Genomic DNA, 23,385 nt, shown 5'->3' with positions numbered 1-23,385 from the left:
AAAGCATTGAAGCACTTCAAGCCAGAATTCCTCTTACCTTGTTTTCAATCCAGAAAATCATAACCCAGTTACCCAGGACTGCAACATATAAATTTTAGATCATTATACTCTGAAAATCTGTCAAATGAGAGCCTCAGGACAGGCAACAGTATCCCACTAAGACAGAGCTGGGATGATTTTCCAAGATACTACTCAGAGCTTTCAAGTATCAATCAGACACAACACACCGTTTAAGAGCTTTGCATTAAAATTCAAGTTACAGATTCAGATTTACAGCTTTGGCATCTTCCAGCTTGACAACAAAAGACCAGCATACCTAAGTTAATTTCTCTTTAAAATGTTTTGGGTGGGGGGGTGGCATTTGCTTGTTTTGGTTTTGTGTTTTAGAGCCCACATAGCCACAGCCAAACAATACATTTTACAGTTAATTTTAGAAGAATTTGGTAAATAAGGACTTGAAATGCAGGTCGCCCAAACACACACTACTTTTTGTCTCAGAAGCAGTTGACAACTACTGTTGTAGTTCCGGGATTCAGGGGAAGGGGGTGTTTCTCTGATATCTTACCCCTTGAATCTCAGTATGAAGAAATACATCACTGCAGTAAGATTTTTTTTCCCCTCCCACTTAGAGGTACAAATTTTTTTCCTCTGAATCTCAAGCAATCACTCAGTAGGAAATTTCAGGTTAAGTGTCCTTCCCTATCCAGAACAACCACACACACAGATGGTATCTTTCCACCCTCAATTTGGGTAACTGTCAGTTAAGAAGATTCAATTTTAGCAGTCACATGGCTGCTAAAGCATCTGCAGAACACAGTACAACTCTGAGCTCACATTTACTTCACATACTCAAAGAAAGTAAGTTCGAAGCCAAGGATACAGAAACACAGGAGTTCAAAGAGGAAGAGACGAGTGAAATACTCCAGCACCTGGAAAAGGAGTAACTTGTTTGATTAGAAAGCTGTTAGTGACTTTGGAGTAAGGAGACAATGGTAACAAATAGTTTGGTTTAAAAAGTGCAGGGTTCTGTTTTGTTTTCTAGTGCAGAGCTTGTGAGTTGAGAGAGGAACAGAAAAAAAATCCGAGAAGTCACTGAGAGAAAAGAATGAGAACTAGAGCAGCATTGCCATACCCCACTGGCCAGAGGTGGACACACAAAGTAACAAACACTACGGTAGTGATTAATGTTAGTGTTCAAAAGGCTTATTCAGCTATCAGCAAGGTAAACATTCCTAACTTTCTTATCAGCCAAGAAGCTGTGGGAAGCAGAAAACACATTTTTCCTCAGCAAAAAGGACTGTCCCTATCCTATTAACATGTAGCTTCAAATTACTTCACCATGAAATAGATTTTCCTATTTTTTTGAAAACACCTGACTTGAAGAGGTATCTGTTTAAGCAGGTATAATTAGTACACTTTGATACTTTACTCCACAATTGTCTCCCAGTCTCTCCCTGTTTATACGCACATCAATCTGTTCTGGGATTTGCCTCCTAAAAATCTTTTCTTCTAAAGCTAACATATTAATAAATGATGCAGAAAAAAATTAGCAATCTACAATTGTCCTTGCATCCAATCACAAAGCTGAATGACACAGCACTGACAGAACTCAAAACTGGGTAATAAGCTGAAGATGTAGAAAGAAAAAACCCAGTAAAATATATTAGTCAGTAAAACTAGTATTTAAGTTCTGAACAACACAGTGCAGGAGAAGAGAGGGGGGAAAAAAGCCCTCTGCTTTTTTAATACCAAGTTGTTCCACTGCATTCAGCAGCCCACAGACCTAAAGATGAACTCCCACATCCCAAGGAGAATCTTCCTACAGCTCAATCAACATCTTCATTTTCATCAGTCCTTTACACCCTTCTGTTTAGTGTCTTTGTAACATAAATTAAAATTATCCACTATTGATAAGAAAAATCAAAGTGACTGTGAAGGTTCAGTTTCAAAAGAGTAGTGCAAAGGGGTGAATGGGGTCTAAGAAAGAGGAACTCAGTCATTGTATGAACCAACTGAACAGGTGCCCAACAACACTGCCAAGGAAAAGCACAGCAGCCAGGGATGGGACTTGGAGCAAACTCTCCTGGCAGAACAAGTATATCGAGTATATCCTTAAAACAGCACCTTGAGGCGGCTGCTTGACTATACAAAGGGTTAAGGAGCAGGAAAAGCCTAAGCTTAAGGCTACTTTCGTTCCCAGGTCAGAGATCTCCCCTTCATCTGCAAAGCTACTCTGAATGAATCAAGGAATCAGTCTGGCACTGATGATGGCTTTCCTGAGGTGGAAAACGAGAAGAGAAGCTAACAAAATAAAAGCAGAAAACTTCTCCAGTGGGTTACTCATTGACTTAGAGTGTAGAAACCCCTCCCATATAACAACAGACCTGCAGACACTTTCATAACCCTCACTGCTTTCCTGGGTAACACAATTGCTTATTCACAGCCAGCTATAGAATGGGATTTATTTTTTTGTCTTAATCCTGGCTATACTATTAGATATTTGCAAAATATGGGAGTTTCCTTTCAGAAGGCAAAAGAAGACTCATTTTTACCACAGGAAGACTTACAAACATGTTTTATGGAAAACACGTGCATATTTTTCTACCTTCTAATTTACTAATATTTTCCTTTTTTTAATGGTCTGTTTCCTTCTCTTCAAGAGCCAAGGCCAGTAACAAGCACAAAAGAAAATAACAGCAGCTCCAGAAGAATCAACAAGACATTTCCACACTTTTCTTTCCCTTCCCTTAAAAGGACACAGAGCAGCAACAGGGATGTCCCTGCCACCCAAACACACCCAAAACATCTTTTAATTCCAATCATAACTCCTCATCTTCTTAAAAGGCAGCAATGAAACCAACTCCGATGAGGAGCCAAGACTGGACAAAGGGCACTAAAGCCAGGCCTGAGATACTGCCCAGCACTGTCAGCCGCCCTGGGCACAATCCTCCTCTTTGGTTTTCTGCTGGCAGCAATCCTGCTGTTGCCTTTCACTAGAGCAGTAGTTCACAACCAGATCTCTTCAGAAAAGCTGGACACAAATCACCATATATTAACTTAAGCTAAGAAAAGTAAGCACTGTTTAAGACAGAATGTTCTGGGGTTTGGGGGCTTTGGATTTTCTGTTTTGAAGAATGCATCCCCACCCCCACTCCAAGTGGCTGAATTCCCATGAAACCCAGACTGAAAAATTGCCCCGGCCATTCCTCACTCCCTGAGTCAGGAGCCAACACCCAGTCTCCTTCCCCGCCCTCATGAAGCCAGAGCAGAAAAGACATTGGCTACAGTCACTGGAACAAAATGACACAGTAATTACTGGCCAAGAGGCTGTAATACAGGCTTCAAATTGACCTCTGCAGGTATTCAGATTTACATAACCATCACATCTGTTCCCATCCCATCCTACAGACACACAGCTAGGACTTGTTTCTTCCCTGTTCGCACATCAAAGCAGGGAAAGGGACAAGGGAACTCCCTACCATGCTCCAGAGAAGGAATTGTTGACAGAGCAGAACTTCCTAGCGGCATGTTGCCTTATGCATACAAAGCAAAACAGTGCACTTCAAAAGCAATGGAATGCCCTCTTCTCATGAAAATCCATTTGGTAGACCTTCAATTATTCCCACCATTGTAGATGAACTAGCACTGAATTTTACATAAAACTCTGAATGTGAATTCAGAAAGCTTTAATTACCAAAACTGACAGTCTTTCAGATCAAATAGCTTCAAGGCCTTTCTTTTGCAGTTTCCACTTGACCTTCTACTTCTCCAGTTGAGTTTTAAGGTGATATAGCTAAAAACACAGTCACATCAAAGAAAAAAAAAAAAGCCACACTCAGAAAGTCAAAGGTTAAACCTTAAAAATGGTCACAAAGCTACTTTTGTATTTAGATCACCAATTAATAATAAACTCATTTCAGTGGAACAAACTGCCTCACCAGCAGCTTTAACCACAAGACACTAACTTCTATTCCCACAATTTCAAGTATATCAACAATACAGGATTATATTCTTAACCAAAACTTCATCATGTCCCTTCATCACCACTCTGGAATGCACATTCCCAAGCAGGCAAGAAAACTATGCAGGCAGAAATCATCAAGGCTATTTTAAAGTATGCATTGTGCTTCTACAGAACTGTATCCTCCACCTACCTGGAACTGTATTTAAAAATGGAGACTTCGCAAACCCAGAGCCCTTAAACAAGAGCAAAATTCTCCACTTCTGAAAGTGGATCTGATTAGACTTTAACTTAAAAACTGCAAGAATGAAAAACTACAAAACTATAACTACAAAAACTACAAAACTCGAGTTGCAAACTAAAAAGGCACTCAAGTTTACACAACCTTTACCTCACCCCTGTATTACTCCAGGACTCCTTGCACTATAGAAAGCAGCTCTGTTGAACTTCAACATTTTGAATGTAATAAATTAAGAAAATAACAAAAAGGTTACAGACCAGAGGAAATAACTAGTGCAGAAGTTTAAGTCTTGCCCCATCTGTTACATTATCTCTTCAAGCTTCATGTTCTAAAGCGAGCTAAGGCTTTAATTGACAAAAGAGAACAAATTAATCTGAAGAGTGCGAAGTTCAAAAAGAAGCAAGGAAGAAAAGTAACAAAAATCCCACTTGGCTGTATTTCCCCCCTCTGCAAGTATTTCACATTGCTGCACATTAGATCCAATCTGTTCCTCAAAAAAATAAAAAGGAAATCAACAGCAGAAGGGCTTCCACACTCTTGTCCTACTTGAGTCAGCACCTTGACTCTTGAGTGGGAAGGTGCACAGCAAAACATAACCTAATTTAGTTTCACAGATAAACTTCAGTTCTTTCAAGAGCAGAACTTCACTTGTACCACACTCTTGCCCTTGGATGCTCCTCATCATTCACCAGCCCAAACATCAAGTATATACCGGTATCTGCAAGCAAAGGATGCAGAAGGCCAATTTTGTGACAACATGTCATCTTTTCTGGGCCTTGGATAAATCAGCAACATATTTTTAGGATTGCTTCATGACCTTTTCTTAAGGAACCTGAAGTTATTACAAGGTGATACAGGAAAAAAAAAAGTAGTTAAAAGCTCTTTTCCCATTCCACCTCTGCTTTACGTCTTGCAACTATACGGTAGACTAAGGATGTATTTTAGCTACCCAATCCTGACAAATACATGATAAATTGAACACATTAAAGTTCCATGAGCATGTACCAACTATCAGCTTGCATGCACTTATGCTGGTGACATTTTCCCTTGACAGTGCACTATCAACTTAGGAGTCAGTGCTCCCAAGCCACGTTTACTCTCAAAAGATCAAAGACAGACATGCTTTATCAAAACAACAGTGTCAATTATTGATGCACATACTTAACAGACTTAAATACTGAGACCAATGGCAGTGCAACATGTGCCAGAGGAGTGAAGTTTCTGCAACAGCCTCTCCAAACTGGAGGGAAGGCTACTGCAAAGCATCGAGGACAGATTATCATCATCATTTCAAATATCCTACAGTTCCACATACCTACATAGTACACATCATTGCATCAGTACAATAAAATGCAAACATCTGTATTACTATGATATAATTTTCAAAAGCAGCCTTCTAAGTTTACTTAGGTTTTTCTTTAGTGTTAGGATACAATACAACCATATTTTCAGGTTTTCTTTTTGCTATGAATATTGGCACTGGGTACACACTTTTTCCAAGATGAAATCTGAGCTTCTCATGTAAGAAAGTGATAAGCATCCAAACATACACAATTGTGGTATCTGAAGTTTGCACTTGGAACTCAGCCTAAACAAGTCTGACAGAATGGTAAAGTTGACTGAGTTGCAAAGCGTTTTTACTTTTTAGTGGGCTCATTTTACATTTGTTCCACAGGGGCTCTCCTCCCTACCACCAAAAATATTAGTCTACTCCAGTGCAAGTTAGAACAACACTCAGCATAAGCCTTTTTTATCAGTCCACAAAAAATCATCCAACATAACCAAAAGTAATGCTCTTACTTAAATGAGCTTCAGTTACTTTCAGACTCACTTTCAAAATTGGAATGAGGAAGAAGAAAGTTTGTACACTCTACAAGCACTCAACAAGAAAAATAAACATTACTGAGGTATTAAAGAAAGCTACAAATAAACCCAAGTAAATACAAGCAGCAGTTTGACAGCCATTAAGAATGTCTGACAGTGAAAATCTAGACATATCGGCATGGTAAGTAATACCAAAAGCTTTCTGTTGGCAGGCTGAATAGCAGGAGAATGTCATGGCCTTTTTAGAATTATCATTACAGTTAAACTATTGGTGGTCTCCCTGTCTGTACAGGCCTAAGGAGCTACCTCAATTCTCAGCCCTCAGTACCTAATACAGAGGCACATCACTGAAATTATCTTCTATAGCAGTCAGTTTGGTACCTTTTATAAACACGGAAACAAAAAAAAAATTAATTATGTTCAAGTACAGTGTTTTGATTTTGCACAGTTAAGACACATCAAGTGAAGAATCCCAACCTAATCACTACCATCAAGACGTGCTCATAACATAATAGTGGATATTATGACTTCAATTCAACTCTGAAATAAGAATCAACTATCCAGTAACACAAGCAGAGATATTAAATGCTTAGACAGACTTATGAGAAGCTATTCTTTCTCCTTAAGTAATCATAATTTCTTTAAGATTAATCTTTGATTTCTAGCCAAGCTATGGTGGAGACAACAAGCACATAGAGTATTTCAGAAGAGGAACTCTTCTGAAATAAAAGAAAAAAGACTAAAAACAGAAGTCTATACATAACTACTCAGAGATGCCACCTGCCAAACCTACCTCTTAGCAAGTATTTCTCATCTGTGCTTAATGGGCAGATGTCTTTTTTGTTTAGTCAGTACATTTTTTGAAATGGAAAAGTATGAATGATTTTCTAGCTGTTTATCCAACCAGCTAGAAAAGAAACTGGGTAAGCTCCTGGTTACCAGCTGAAATGTCTGTATAATTTTGGCAAATGACTTGTTTATCCCAGGCTACAGCTACAGTTCATTGAAGTGTTGCCCCAAAAAACTATCAAGTTACATGTCAACAAGAACCAGATACTGGGGATGGTGGAAGGAGAAGGAAGCAACAAACCTGCAAATTAAGCAAGTCTTAGTTCTTTCAGAGGAACATCTTCCCAAATGAGTAAGAAACCTCAAGAGTTTAGCTTCAGTACACCAGATAAATCTGTTTTTATGAGTCAGTTCAATGCAGAGAAACTATTCTTAAAAAAAAAAATAAATCCTGAAGACTAAATAGGCGAGGATAAAAACAGTGAAAAAGCTGGTCAGAACAATGAGACATGAAAGAGTAGTTCCAGCAAAGACAGTTGTAGTACAGTTTTATCAGTAAAGCCAGAACTGAACAGCAAAAGAAAACTGTCAGAATGCTTTCAAAACTTGATTGATAACAGTACCTTCATAGTCATGTATCTTCTAATGAATTGCAAGAGAAATTTAAGTGCAGTGACAATATCTAAATTTGTACTTCTTGTATCAATGTATTGATTCAGTCGCATCTTCTCCACTGATTTTTGTAGGTTCACCTTCAGAAGTAATTTCTTCTGAAACTTAATCCTCTAAAAGACACTGTAATATTATCAAGACATGAAAGTAATGCATCCTTCTTGCCTCACTGTGCCATTGCAGTTGATTCAGATTAACACATGTTGAACTGAGTTGTGGAAAATTTTTTCTTCTACGGAAGTTAAGGTACAACTACGAAAAAGATCATTTGAATATATATGAAACCCAAATTTTTTTGTCCTAACAATCACTACAAGGAGTGCAGACTTTACACTCAAAACAGTAAGAAAATACTCACTATGTAATTACACTGTTAGTTAGGTTCCTGCTGTAAAATCATTACTCATTCTATTGTCTTCACTGCATTGCTATAGAGGGGAAAATATACTGCACTCTTTTACAACTGGAAATTCATGTTTTAGTGCAGTGTCACTATATATAATATACTCAAATAGTAAAGGCAATTTTAAGTACACTGGCCGCTTATTCCTGAATATACACTATTTGTTCAAGAGATTTTAGGCACAAATTGTGCTTATTTTGCAGTTATGGGAATTGCAGTAAACAAGTGTAGTCACACTCCCCCTAAACAAGGAGACAATGATGCCATGCTGCACAACAGCAGCTCAGTTTTAGAATTATATAAAATATTACACATGACACAATATCAGTCAGATACTACTATTCTGTTTTCCACCTCTCAGCAGGATAGAACAGAGATGCTTAGGTTTTGAACCAAAAAAACCACTGAACTCAACCAGGCTTAGAATCTGAAGTACAGGCAACCAGTAGAATATATTAAACATAAACACGCTCCCTGGAAACAAAGGCTAAAGTGTGAATTGCTAAACTTGCCCTCCATAGGTAATGGGTTATTATGCTTCTTACTTAGAGGCTTACTTAGATTAGATGTCCACTTCCCCCAAACATCCAGCACCTTATTTTCAGTGAGGATATGGATTCTCTGCGTATTCAGAAAGAAAAAAACAGTTTATCTTTGTAACAGTCTCTTCAGACTACTGGAATTACAGATTTTATACTTTTGGACTTATTTTTCCTCTTCCCATGATCCCTGCAATTCAGGTACTACCTGATCTAACAACTATTAATAAAACTAAATAAAGACAGTAAACAAAAAATGAAGTCAGTCTAATCTTTATTCATGAGCTAGTCCTGTAGAAGGTGGTACCGGCAGTTACCAGGTATGATGCCCATTACGCACGAGACACAAAAAAGAAATGTTCGCTTGTCAAATTCTTCCAGTTCTTCACGCCAATTCAAGAAAAGCCATGAGCTCAAACATCTATACAATATATGCTATATGGCAGTAAACTACTTCCCACTGTATCAGTTATCATCAATAAAGAACCGTTGTTCTTTTTAATCCTCCCCTCCTCTGCCCACTTACACACACTTTCCTCTCCCTAATCCACCCACTCTTTAAAGCCACCACATGAACTTTTAAAGGCTGCTTGTTTGCAGCAGCTCTGAATAAACCACACAAACCAAACCTCTCACACACACTAATATTTTTGAAGTGAAAATTAACACAAATACAATTTAAATGGAGACAAGTCAACAATTGGGCCCAGATAAGAACTGTGTGTGTAGTCAGCAGGGAAGAAGTGTTGTCAAAGAAAATGGGGGCTAAAAGCATGGAATGAGAGCTAGCTTTGTTCACAGGCAGTAGCCTAAGTGCCTATCAGTCAGCAAAAGCATTTTTAAAACAGCTGCATCAAAGCTTTCTGCAAGTTAGTCAGCATGTGACAGGCCAGCACATTACAACAGTGCCACAGCAATCTCTGCATAATAGGAGTGCTCTGAGTGACCTGAAAGGTCAGTGTTTTCAAGCATTCCAGTAATCTGTAAATTGCCTTGGCTTATCGCTTGGAAGCAACATAATTACATTGCTTGAAGGGCTAGGACAGTAAAGACAGATTTTAGGTATCATGTTTTGGTCAGCTACATACTAAACTCTACACTGAAAGTATATCCAGGAAATATAGGCTAATGTAAAAATTTAAATTAAAAAAAAAAAAAGGAACATTAAAACATGAAAAAGTCTGACCTTCTGATAGAGGAAAAACTACTTACTAAGTTTTATAACACTGTCTATAGTAGTTTATCAAGTATAAATATCTCTGAGAGTTTATTTCTTTAACGAGTGTGTCAAAATGTTCAAAGTTGTTTTATATAAACTGATTTTTAAATACAGCAAGACTGCAATTACTACTGAGTAAATTAAAAGGTCCTGTTCTGGAAGTTAAAAGGTAGAGCAAGCAAAATGCAATTTCATACTAACTGTTTAGTTCCATTTGAAAAATGGTACTTTCTATCAGAGAAAAGAAAGATTATTACTGCCAGCTATAAACATTCTAAGCAATTTACAGCAAAGCAAGGCTGGTCATCAACTTTATTAACAACTTTTTCTACAAATAGAAAAGAAAAACTGGAACCCTGAGTCAATCTACCTCACGAGATTAAGCTGTTGGCAACTAAATATGGCATTTTTAATCAGGAAGAGCCAAACTATTTCAACCCACTGTTTGATTCATGTGCTTCTGTGCTGTCCCACACCACAGCACATACACTCCAACCCGATCCCAAGGCTCAGGGAACAGGCACCTGCACTGGCAGCTCACCACAGTTTACTTCACCCTATCCTCTGCAGCACTTCTGCTGCTCAGCAGATCACTGTCTGCTTCCCCTGCCACTTTACCACTAACAAATCTAATTCTAGCGAACTCAAGCATTCATCATTCACATAGGACGGAGTAAAACAAAGGACAAATGCAAAGAATACAGTAAAAATTCTTAATTTTATTTGACTCATACAGAAGAAGGAAAAAAAGCCTATGCAGTATTTCTCTGATTGCTTGCTTTCGGTAAAAGTATTTTTATTACCAGCAACTACTTAAAGGCATGGTTGATTATTTTTTTTAAATGGAGATAGTAAATGCAGTCAGAAGTTCAGGCTAGCAAAAGGCATGCTGCAAAAACATCACATTCAAGTTTAAAATCTCCTGCCTGTAGCACAACTTGAACTGCAGGACACAAATCTCGTATTATTGTAAACCAAACTAACTTTACAGCCAAAAAGATATTCCTAGCATTAGCAATGATACACTTAAGAGGTACCCTCATAATGCTGGAATAAAAAAAAAACCAAACCAACAACACTGGTCATTCTAAAGAAGCAATGATCTCAGCAACTCTCAACCACTGGCTTCTTACTATTGCTTACACATCTTCCCAAGACAAAGAGACATTTACTGATTGCAGATAAACACAACACGTGAGAAAACCTTTTACACTGGCATTGGTTTATTTCAAATGAATCATCTCCGACTTAGCACAAAGGCTAAGACAGTTCTTCAAAACCAAAAATCAAACAAACACCTAATGTTTCAACCTCCATCCCCAAAACCCCTCTTAACATGCAGGATAGGCAGCTATGAAATCAGACCAAGTACAAATGGGTGTATTTCAATCTAACTGGTACTACTACACCTAAAGTAATGTAAAACACAGCAGTCAGCAGCTCTAAGACAAATACAATAGGCTAAATATTCAGAGTTGCATACTGACAAGGTATTCAAACTATTTAACCAATAGATCCCCTAATTGAAACTCAGCAGTTTCCTGGGCAGTTCTAGGGTGGATTTACCATCCAACTATCAACAACAAACAAACTACAATAAAATAGATGAGGAGGATTGGAAAAAGTAAGCCAACATACTATAGAGTACTTCTACAGCAGTGTATCTCGTTCAGTTGAAACGTTCTTGGTTCAAGCCATGAACATGTTTTTTTAAACCTGTATACCTTTCTTGTATTCCTCAGCTGAAGGCTCCCTGTTTTAGGAGCATTAATCCAGTCTACATTATCCATAGAGTGCAAAACCCAATCAAAATGCAAGTCCATTTAGTACTCTCAGATGAGATTACCCTCCAGGAATTTCCATTCCTGCATAGCTGGGTTATTAACAGAGAGGTTTATACTGTATGCAACGGCCAATCACTTTCCACAACTTAATTTCAACTCTGAAGGAAACACAAGTTCTTTTGTCAGAAAGCCATGCCTTCAAGCTTGGCTTCAAGATCTTAATACCTACTGGAAAAACTATTTCAGGGAGTCCAGGTTTATAGAGAAATCCTGTACCTTTTTCACCTAACACTGTGCTGGAAACGTCATTCATGTGGAGGCAATCTTGGGCAAAGGAGCATTTTTTTCCAAATAACATGTAGGAACAATGCTGGGTCAAGTGAGATTAAAAAATTTTTAAACAAGCATCCTGTGCTGAGAGGGTTAACATGATCTGGCCTTTTCCCAGTTTTCCTTCTGGGGAAGCCAGTCATCTAAAATGAACATGAATTACATATTTATTATGAGTCTTGGAATTTGTTCAGATAACCAGTACTTGGCATAGTTAACCCCAGGTACTATCCTGATCCCATACGACTTAAAACTGACTACTTGATACCACATTGTCAAGTAGCACCTCAAAGTTATTTCTGGAGTTTTACAGTTACAGTCATTCTAATTGTTACTTTCTACTAGAACCAAAGAATCTTCACATTACATAATTTATGCCTATTATATTTTCAACAAAGCTGAAAGAAGCTATGTTCATAATCTCCCCTTTGGTTTTTTAGGTTTTCTCATTTTATTTTTTAAGACTTTTAAATATGTTTTTACACACTGTTTTATAGCAATGTGTGCCAGGTCAGTCATTTTGCAAACTCACATCACCACTGCTGTAATTTAAGTAATAGAAAAACTGACATCATTGTTCAAATTTCACAATCTGTCCTGTTTCATTATGCTACTGCTTCTTGTTATAATTTAAGGTTATTACCACCTTTTAATTAACTCTACTTAGAAAAATCGAGCGGTATCTCTTCAGCCACAAGTCACTTCTTAGTAAGTTTTGTGTTATCGAACTTCGTGATTAATATAACTAAGTCACTAATGTTACAGCAGGAGTGCCACTTGTAGCAGGTGTGGTCTAAAGAAAATAGCCAACAAGGTCTGTAGGAAAGGAGCTCTTCTTCAGGAGCAATGTCCAAAAGCCTGACCATATGTTCTCATATGTATTAACAAGTCTCTATGTATCTTGCTCATTCTACCTCCCATCTGGGTACATCCTAGGAAAGTCACCAGTCCAGAGTGTAAATAGCTGGAACGGGTCCATTTAATATTTACAAGAAAAATTTTAAGCTGGATACATAAAAGGGGGCCATCTGTTAAAGCAATTGCTGACCCAGTGGGGCAGAGGGGAAGCCACTGTTACTGAACCCAATACAAACTAGGCAAGGAACTGCTTATACAATCCCAGAGGATCATGAGTTGAAAAATAATTATTGCTTGTTTAGGAGGAGTGGGGGAAATATTTTATAAATAAGTTCCTAAGAAGAACTCAAATGTAAAAGACAGTGGTGAGGAAGACAGAAGACTGCTCTTCAGCGCAGTACTTACTGGGAAAAGCCTTGAGAGCTACAAATCAAAGAAACTGCTTTTGCTCAATTTCTATTTTCAGCATCAGTACTTTGCATATGTGGGGGTAGAGAGACAAAAAGACGATCTGAGCCAAATTCTGCTATTGCCTGCCTCCTCTGCTATGGAAAATTAACCAAACACCCTATGATGAGTTATGAAGGCCAAAAAGGGTCACAATATCTTTGTCCACTTCTCCCAAGGATGTGAAGTTCTCCAATGCAATGCTCCCTACGGTGATCATGTTACTGAATTTAGGTTGCCCTCCCCCACCACAAAAGGGAAGAACATCTGTTTATAATGGATTAGGAAACAAGAATCCTATTAAAGATTACCAAATGCTCTTGAGAAAATAAATACTATTTTAACATACAGCCAATATTTAAATTTTTAGCACCAACAATAAAGTTATTTTTCCAAGTGTCCAAGTAAATCCTGATGTACATGTGCAGGAAAGAACCCTAAAGAGCTACTAAGATCCTACAGAGTTAGGAATAGTAAATATAAGCCAAGCACCCAGTCCTGCACATACTGGAGCATTTTTCCAACCCTGCAGTAGCCCATCTACATAACTCAAGGAGTCCACAGGGCTTGAGGCTTAAGGAGTTATTTAAGGATATAACACAGCAAAAAAAAAATCTCATGGATAACCAAGCAGACACCACTGTCCCTGGACAAGTCACCGCACTTGTGGCCTCAGCAGTGCCTTTTACTCTGCAGGACCCAAGGGACCCACACTGGACCGTACAACATTCAGGTGAATGTGACCCTCCATTTTCTCAGATCCTTCACTGTCACAGTCCCTTGAAACAAGAGCATCCCTGCTATTTGAGTGTAGAGCACACATTTGAATAATCAGTCCCTAAAATAGCATAATTATAAGACAAGACAATATTTTCATTTCAGGACTTTTTGGACTCAGCATAAATACACTGCAAAGAATCATGGAATTCATTTTAAGACTTCCCTACGGCTGTTTGCTTAATCAGTATATTCAGTGAAGAAGTCATTAGCAATATATTTGCCTGAGAAAACACTGAACATAGTTTGATATTAATTTTTGTTATATTTATACCATAATAATAAGGACAAATTTGGGGGATATAAATGACCAATGTCTTTCTTAACCCATAACAAAAACTTAACAGTAACTGTTTGCTTCAAATACTATCCCTTAACTCAAACAGACACTTAGAATTTTACACAGTGTTCTAAACCAAACATCGGGACTATTCATTTTGACATGGACAGGCATATGGCTTTACTGTTCCCACAATGTGACTGTAATCAGATTTTCCCCCACCACTCTGGTATAGACAAGACATGGCCTTTCCTCTGTAGAGGACAGGAGAACAAAACAGAAGAGAGGATCTTATTTCACACTGCAGTTATTGACAGGGCCTCTACCAAATGGGGAAAACACTGGGGGCCTTGGTCAGAACTTCAACAACTTTGATACAAAGCCTTTGGATGAGTGCTGTGACCTGAGATAGACAATACTTTTGCATAGCATTTCAAGTAATAAAACCAAAATATTTAGCACAATTCAGAGCTTGAGTAGTTCACTAGTTACAGCTCTGTTCCCAACTCAGTACCTTATGCTGAGGACTTAGTAACAAGTATTTTCATGAGTACCCAGGTTTTGACAACAATGGTACGTTGCAGTGTTCAACACAGACATATATATTCAAGCTTAGTGACCACTCCTGACTTCAAGCACTAATTTAAGATACCATGTTTTGAGCTTTTTTCTGCATGGTATCTCTTCTCATAGAATGCAAGTATAGTGCAATGTGCATGTTAAACACCTATGATGTACAATAACCTGTTTCTAGATGTTTTCCTTGACACAAAGATTATCTAGCTGGTCACTGATAAGGTCTTACTGACTTTCCACTCTATAAAGGTGGAACCAGTTGACAGGCAGTCAGATTTCAAGCTCTGTTTACACTACAGTAATCTTTATGCTGCACATTGAACCAGAAGCAAACTCCAGAATACACTTCACAATGACCTACAGAGTGTGGAGATCGTGGCTCTTCTTACACTGCAACAAAATTCATACTTAAAAATGTACCTAAAGTATCACCTGGTAGCTGATGCTTCTGACAGTCATTACAATGAATTTAAGAAAATCCGAACCCAAAATACAAGTCATATAGATAACTTCTTCTTTGAAAAAAACCCACAGAATATTAAAATTAGTATTCCCGAAGGTGAAAATACTTATGGAAACACTATCAAAATTCAACACAGTAATTTTAAAGGATCTTTTTTCCAAGTAGGAGATAGATTCTTAGGTTAAACCAAATTCTCAGTTACTTTCTCATTTACATTTTCCATATATTTATTTCTTTGTTGTTCCAGTTGAAGAATCTCACCAACAACTGGAAAGTTGATCTAACTTTACAATGTTCATGTACAGACTTACACGGGAAAACCAAAATACTGTTCCAAACTTAGGTATCTCACAGACTATATTAAAGAACACTTAAAAAGCCTACATACATATCCTCTACAAAACCCAAATACATTCCTGTCTCCAACTAAGATTTTGGGTAGAGTACTAACCCACATTTATGACCATTGATCATTCCCTCTTAAAACAGGAAACCAAAGAGTCCTTGCAATCGGCATGTCTAGAGCCATTAATATGATCATGTTCTCAACTTCTTATTCAAGGCCTAGTTAACAGATACATGCCTGGAGCTAGAAAACAAGCTAGAATAACCAAAATTCAATTAATTACAGGACTGAGGTGAAAGACTGGGAAATATTCTTCGTGAATGTATTTAAAACTAGAAGGAAGTCTCCAGAATTCAGGTTTGCATTCAAAAAGGCTTAAGAATTCAGTAAGTCCTGGTCCTGCATTTACTATTTACAAGCTTTTTGTTTTGGTTTGTTTGGGTTTTTCGGGTTTTTTTTCAAATGTGGACTATATTTGAAACCCAGCTTAAAGGTAGAAAGCTTCACATCCCATTATTAAGACCCTGACACAGTCATTCCCAGAGCATCCATCAGCATTGTTCAAAAAGACATCAGAGGAGATTAGGCCCCTTACATTTTGCAGTAACAGCCACAACCAGATTAGACTGCAAGCAAGACTTTATTTCTCTCATAATTTTCTATTGTATAGTACCAACAGCTACAACAAGCATGTAACACCTTAATAAAACCACACTCTTCTACAGCATAGCACAGAAAAAGCTAAGTAATCAAAACTGAAGGGCAGTGAAAGACTGTTTGTTAAAGACTGTTGACAATAGGGCATAATAATACAATCAATCATAGCAGCCAAGATTCCCTCATATACAAATTAGCTGAATAATTCTTATCAATTTTTTTTTTTTTTTTTAAGTTTTCCTCTGGTCAAGTGTTCCAAGATAAATGTGGACACGGGCTCAAGACTCAAAAGTATACTAAGTAACTATTAAGAGAAGATCATTCAGAGAGGCTTTTTTTTAAGGCATTACAATCCCAAAAATGAGAAAGCAGATACCATGCCCAAAGGGGTGACTGAAGGAAACAAGATCTGAAACTTGAACCCAGAAGTCCTCCAATACTGTAGTATTTAAAAAATATTTTTAATCCTCCCATCTACAACTTTTAATGGGCAGTGGCCCAGGCCCTAATGGCTGAAGTACAAATAACACTGTCCATCTACTGAAAGCATTTCTGTTTTGACAAGAAAATTCGTATCAACTGTATGCATCAGATTCTAGCCTCTAAAGTCATTTCTGTGATCAAGATCAAAAAGGCAAGAAATAATTTTGGTAAAAAGGTATCACAGCTATACAGTAAGAATTTACACTGGCAAAGTTACAGGACTTACAAAATTAACTTTTTTCCTGAGAACGCTATTTCAAATACATGACTTCTATAAATCTGAAAGCACACCAGTGAAGAGTTAAACATAAGTGAGAGACTATATTTTGCAACATTCTTAAATTAACATACCTTGCAGTATAATTAGTTTGGCTGATATTGTATACATGTAGGCAAAGGGCCAACGTGATATGACCATGAGAAGGAAGAGTTTTAAATAACTGCTATGGTAAGATACAACTTCGAATTTACACCAGTTTGTATACCAGTCTACAATCAAAACAGACGTTCCTTCAGTATTTAAAAATAGAAAAGACAGTGCAGGCATGTGTGGAAGGCAGTATTTGTCTCACAAAAGACCTGTATTTTAAGAGAGAAGTTTGAACTGGAAATGAGAACTTTACACTCTGATTTTATACAAAAGAAAATCTGAAAAATTTAAGGTGATGCAATTTCACACAATCCCTTGCAGAGCAGAACTCTAATACAACACTATTCAAGACAACATATATCTTCAACTCCTATTTATTGTTAATATAAATGTATCTGAATAGGGTTAAAAACTATGTTTTATTTGTCTCTGTAACTAGGCAATACCACCAGTGTGAAATATTACCCAAAATAAGTTAGTCCTCCCATCATATATATTTATTGTTGAAATTTGTGCACATATATGTTTAAACGCAATAAAGTATCTCTGGAAGCATACTCAGAAGATGCATGAAACTCAGTAGGTCAATACCGGCTTTTAAGTTTTTCAATACCACTCTGGGAGCTGAGGTTGCCTTGAATACACTTCGAAAGTAAGACTTTGGGATAGATAAAATGGCCAGGTAACAATATCTTACAACTACAGTGAGTTTGTTTGTTACTTAGTACCTCAAGTACTTCAGTTTTTCAGTAGCAATGCGGTAAGGTGTGCATTTTGCTCCAGCCTGGAGAAAATCACTTCTGAGTAAGTGCATACCGGCTAGTGACATCAGACCGAAACCACACAGTTTCACTCGAAAGCAAACACCACTAAGGCGAGCTCCGGCAACACGACGGGAACTTGTCGCGCTGAAGCCACAGCAACTACTCAGGCACCACAAGCTAAAAATTAGTTCGAAATTCAAATTCAAACTAGTTTCAAAGTAAACCTTTAATTTTACACGAAGCAGAAATAACCTGTTGAGCGTTCCTAACTCCACCTCTTCCCCTCGGGGCCGCTCGGCATTACTCACCGCGCTGTGCCGGGGGAGGTCAGAGTACACACTCCGCACCGTGCACCTGCACCGCCAACACCTACGGATCAGGTGGAGGACCGGCACAAGTTTCTGATGGATTACTGCCGCCCCAAAGCTGTTTACCGTATGTCAGCAACAATCATCCCCGACTGATTCAGCGGCCACAGAAAAATCCTGCAGTACTGGACTCTCCCAGCTGAACCTTTCCTAATTACTACCCGGCTCCAGCCTGGAACAAAAGGGCACGGCCGGCGTACCGGCGGGAGCGTGGGGGCTCCAGGAGCCGCCCAGCCCCGGGGCCCCGCGCCCGCACATCCAACAGGTGGGCGGCAGGGCCGGGGGGGCCGCGGGAGGGAGGCTCAGCGGGGAAAGCGGCCGGGAGGCTCTGGCCCGCCTCGCTCACCTCCTCGGTCCGCTGCCCCCGCCGCCCCCGCCCTCGGCGATGAGCCGCAGGCTCGGCGGGGCAATAGGCAAACCGCGCCGAGGGTACCGCGGGGATCGGAGCGGGCGGGGAGCGCCGGGGCCGAGCCTTACCTTCGAGGGAGCCGCCGCGGCCCTGGCAGACATTTTGTTTCCTTCTCTCCCCCGGAGCCGGGCGAGCGTGTGGGCGCCTGCAACTTCTCAGGCCGGGGAAGAGAAACTCGGCGCCGCCACCCGCGCCTCACGCAGCCGCCCGAATAAACATCCCAGGGCGCGGGGGGGAGGAGGAAGAGGAGGGTGGCGGGGAAGGGGCGGGGACGGGGGAGGAGGGAGAGAGGAAGAAAGAGGAAGAGGAGCGGAGGCGCAAGTTTGATAAAAGTGCGGTGTCTCTCCCGCGGTGCCTGGCGCGCCGGGGCCGGGTCCCGCCGCCGGAGCGCGGGAGCGGCTGTGCTGCTCCCGGGCCCGTCCCTTCAGCGGCCGCGCCGCCCGCCCGCCGCGTGCCGCTCCCCCCGCGCAGCCACCGACATGTCCGACCGCCGGCACGGCCCATCCCGCCGCGGGGGGACCACGCGCCCCGCCGCCACCTCCCCCGTCCCGCCGCCGGACCCGGACCCCCGGACGGCGGCGGAGCGGCGCCGGCGGAGCGGTCCATCGCGGCACCGCGGGCTCCGCCAGGCACGGCGCGGTGCGGGGCCGCCCGCGGGGCTCGGCCGCCGCCGGGCTCCCCCGCGCCATGGTCGGGGCGGCGGGGGCCGAGCGCGGCCGGCCCGGCGCAGCCTATGGGAGCGCGGGGGGCGTTTGAACCCGGGCAGCGGAGCAGGCCGGGACCGGCTCCGGCGCCGCCCCGAGCCCGCGGTGCTGCGGGACGGCGGAGTCCGGCACGGCCCGGCTCTGCGCTCTCGGCGGGGCGACGGAATTCCCGTCCCCCTGCAACCGGCCACAGAACTGGGATGTCGATCAGCGCGGGCTCAAACCTGCTTTTGCGTTTCCCCATTGTTCGAAGGGGCGGGATATCAGTTTTCAAGTTCCTTAATTGTACATTTTGTTCTGGAGATAAAAGCAATAAAGGCACAAAAAGAAAACAACTTGGGAGATTTGATTTGCTTTCAGGTGGTGACTGCATAGCCTTAGCATTTTCTATAGGACCACGAACTGTGCCTGTGGCTTTGAAAAATAAACTTTTCCCAATATTTTAGGCACAGTGTTTTTAGTGTCTTTTATAAAGTAAGTATTTGATGATGATGATGATGATTTATTTAAGCACTAAGAGAAATACTGCAAACGTTTCTTTCCATTTAAAAGGAAAGGCTTTTTAAAGATGTGATTTTACTTTTGGGAGGTGGATGCCTTACCCACGTACAATGAGTCTGTCTGAATATTCAGCTAGTGTTGACTCTTGTTTTTGGGATGGCTCATGCCACAGAAAACTGAACACATATTCCCAAATTTTGTAGGACTGAGTCATAAGTTAAACAAACCACTTCCATAAGAATCCCCCACTTAAGTGTTTCAAACCTCAGTGAAAAGATGTCATGCTCTGTGTATTAGCCACGTCACTATGGTCCATAGTTTATGATGTTGATTAATTTACTGTTTAATATTAGAATAGAGCAAAGTTGCACGATTTATCAGGTATATGAGCTGCGAGTGAAAGAAAAGTCGGTGAGAAAAAATCCCAGACCAAAATAGGAGTACTTTGCATTCTCTTTGCAAACATTTCACGAGATCTGGATGACAGCAAAAGCCATGGTATCAGGGCCATTATTTTCATGCGGTTGTACTTTTTATGTGCTACCAGCTGCTTCTGTGCTCCATGCAATCTTCAGAAATACTTAAATTCTTAAAAGAAGCAATAATTCATGATCCAAATCACTCCCTCTGCCAAGAAACGCCCTACCCAAAGCTACCGTATGAGTTTTACGTTTGTTCTCCTTTGAAAATAAACAAATTCATATTCCAGGAAATAGCTGAAGCAATTTCCCAAGGCAACAGTCCGAAATCAGGGGGGAAGGGCCAACTCAACTCCTCCACCATGGTGCGGAGAATGAGGCGCTGCAGGGCAGAGAGAGCCCAGCAGGCCCGTCTCCCAGCACACACTAGGGCAGACTCAAAGCCCCAGTAACCTCTAGCCTTTGTCAGCACCATCCCTGACTTTCTGACACCTGATGACTGCTCCCGGACTGGTTGAGTACTGTGGCTTCACCCCTTTTCCCACGGAGACGCAGCGGCTGTGCTGAGCTCTGGAGGGGCCTGCTCTCCGTGGGAGCTCCCCCGTGTTGCAGCATGGCCTTCTGCCAAAGGTCCTCCGCTGGTCCCTTCCCTGAAAACACTAGTGCACAGTTTTTGTTTGGTAATTGCTAGATGTAACTAAGCTTCAGATTATTTTTTTTTACTTTATCTACACGTGCAGAAGGTGGAATGTGACATTTTTTATGCCCACATGTTTTGTTGCCAGAGTCTAAGAGCATTCACCAGAGGAGGCAGGAAGGAAAAGGCTGAGAACACAACAGGAAGGAGGGGGAAGATTTCAAGGTGTGGGGGTGCACGAAAAGAAACCTGGGCAGGGTGACCTGATAAAGTGTAGGCTAAAATAATCTTTCCCTTTCACCTTCTCCCCTTGAATAGTTCTGGGGAGGGTGAGCAAGGCCTGCAGGCTGGGGAGGAGGACAGGCTGGGAGTGAAGACTAAAGATAATAAACCAAGATGAGGCATATGGCAGGGGAACCAACGGGGACTGCAGGCATGCAAACACACAGAGGTGGAAATGGATCCCTAAAATAAGGAAGAAGGACCATGGGCAAGGACAGCAGTTGTTACGGTATTGAGAGAAAGATGGGGAACAAATAAAATGGTGAAAGAAACATAGTAAGCAAAGAAAGTTCCAACAAAGATGAATGTGCCATTTTTGTATCATCTTACCCTGGATGAGAAAATGCCATCAGTCCATACATTGAATTTGACAAGGAGGGAAACTATTGAATAAGGAAGGACTTCTGCAAGGGGTTTGAAACACCTGACAGTTGGACATACATAACTCCTTTGGCCCCCAGAGACTAATGAGATTTTCTTTTTCTTTCTTTCCTTCTTTTTCTTTCTTTCTTTCTTTTTCTTTCTCTTTCTTTTTCTTTCTCTTTTTTTCTCTCTCTCCTCTTCTTTCTCTTTCTTTCTTTCTGTTTCTTTGTTTCTTTCTCTCTTTCTTTCTTTCTCTTTTTCTGTTCTGCCTCTTTATCTTTCTTTCTTTCTCTTTTTCCTTCTTTTCTCTCAATCTCTTTTTCCTTTTTTGATTTTATTTTTTATTATTTGTTCCTTCCTTTCCTTCCTTCCCTCCCCACCTCCCTTCATTTTCCTTCCAACAGTTCTTTAAAATTCATCTCTACTCTTGCTATAAATTAGAGGAGCTAGAAATGCCATCTTATTCTATTAGCACTGGCAAAATGCATGCATTTGTTGGTAGATGCAAATTATTTTTAATTAATGTTTTTGCTTGGTTTTATACATAGAAATAGCAGAACCATGTTCCTATTATTTGAAATTCTTCCTTCAGGAGAATTTTTTCAACTCTTCATTAATAAATTGCTAACAAGCAAACCTAACATCAGCAATACTGAAAATGCCAAATCAAATGTTAGTCTAGTCAACATAAAATCACTACCTTAAGTGAAAGTAATCTAGAATTATATTCCTATTTAACATTTTTTTAGAAAATTCTTAGTAAAGTATTACAAAATTCACGTCTGAAAGAGCATGTTGTATTTTGTTAAGACTGTTGGGATCCCCATGTATTCATGTATTCCCTTTAAAAAGCTCTAAGGAAAAAGCAGATGTCTCTGTATATATATACACATATCGATTTATAGCGAGAGAGATACACGTTAGTGTTTATGCATATATATGCTATATATATATATAGTACATTCAGTCAGATACAGATATATACCAAGTCCCATCTGTTAGCTGAAGAATCAGAATTTTAAAACATATTCCTGATACTACCATTATAGGTCCTGAAAACAGGATGGCTTCCCCATTTTTAGAGAGAAAATTGTCTCAAAAGTCAAATGCTGAAGAAAAGCAAGTGCTTAACATAACATTGGGAGATACCTAAAAAAAGTACTATTATATTTTCTTGGTAGGAAACCTAAAAATAAAACTATTATTTAAGGAGTACAGTTCAAACCATAACCCTAAATTGATTCAAAGGACACAGAAGGACAGTCAGATGTGTGAATCCATCTTTGTAACTGAGGACATGTTACACTGCAAGAACAGGAAGTCTATTCTCTACTTTGTGTTGACTTAACTTTTTAAGAAACGTTTTGACCACTTAAAGATGGGGAAGAAGAAAACCACGGAACCGCAGCCACTACAGAGACAAATTCCTGTGGGTTTCATGGTGTTGGTGGCTCAGAAAAAGAGAAGAGTTCATATAAGATCTTTCAGAGATATCAGATGGTTTTGTTGTCCTATGAGGGAGTCTTGGGATGCTTAACTATAGTATGCCTATATATTATCAATGATGTCATGCAGTTTAGTTGATATTGTACATTCTGTATTTGTAGTTGCCACCTGATTTCAGCATTTCAGGAACGAAGAAAAAGGGGAAGAGAAAATGAGAATTCACCATATAAACCATAAGAGAAGAAATTATCTGTTTCTACCTCAAAAAATAACAAAGTGGTTTAAAGAAAGCTGTGGGAAATCCACGTCCTTAAAATTACACAGAACTTCAGTGTCTTGATGAATCAAGTCCCTAGGGAAAAAATTAATGTAGTAATGATATCTTCCTCCCACTTCCACGCAGTTAAAGCTTGCTTCCTATATCTACTTACTCTTTAATAGGCTGTATATTGCTGCAGATGCCTCTCCCAAAA

General features: G+C 40.1%; 1 protein-coding gene across 3 annotated transcripts in view; it reads right to left on the bottom strand.

Moving 5' to 3' along the window:
- TJP1 (tight junction protein 1) overlaps positions 1-23,385 on the bottom strand; it is a 163,282-nt gene that overhangs the window by 50,284 nt on the left and 89,613 nt on the right. The window contains exon 1 of one of the 3 annotated variants that reach the window (XM_039383776.1): positions 18,629-18,969. The exons of the other annotated variants lie outside the window; for them this stretch is intronic. Within the exon in view, the coding sequence (XP_039239710.1) occupies positions 18,629-18,661 (33 nt within the window). The 5' untranslated portion in view covers positions 18,662-18,969. Of the gene's footprint in view, positions 1-18,628; positions 18,970-23,385 lie in introns of those variants that run through there. 3 annotated transcript variants of the gene reach the window in all.

This window comes from Pipra filicauda, unplaced genomic scaffold (genome assembly GCF_003945595.2).
Source record: "Pipra filicauda isolate LSUMZ 115617 unplaced genomic scaffold, ASM394559v2 scaffold324_size1259732_pilon, whole genome shotgun sequence".
Lineage (NCBI taxonomy): Eukaryota > Metazoa > Chordata > Aves > Passeriformes > Pipridae > Pipra > Pipra filicauda.
The sequence above is the reverse complement of the archived record's forward strand: the minus strand, read 5'-3'. Positions and strand labels throughout refer to the sequence as shown.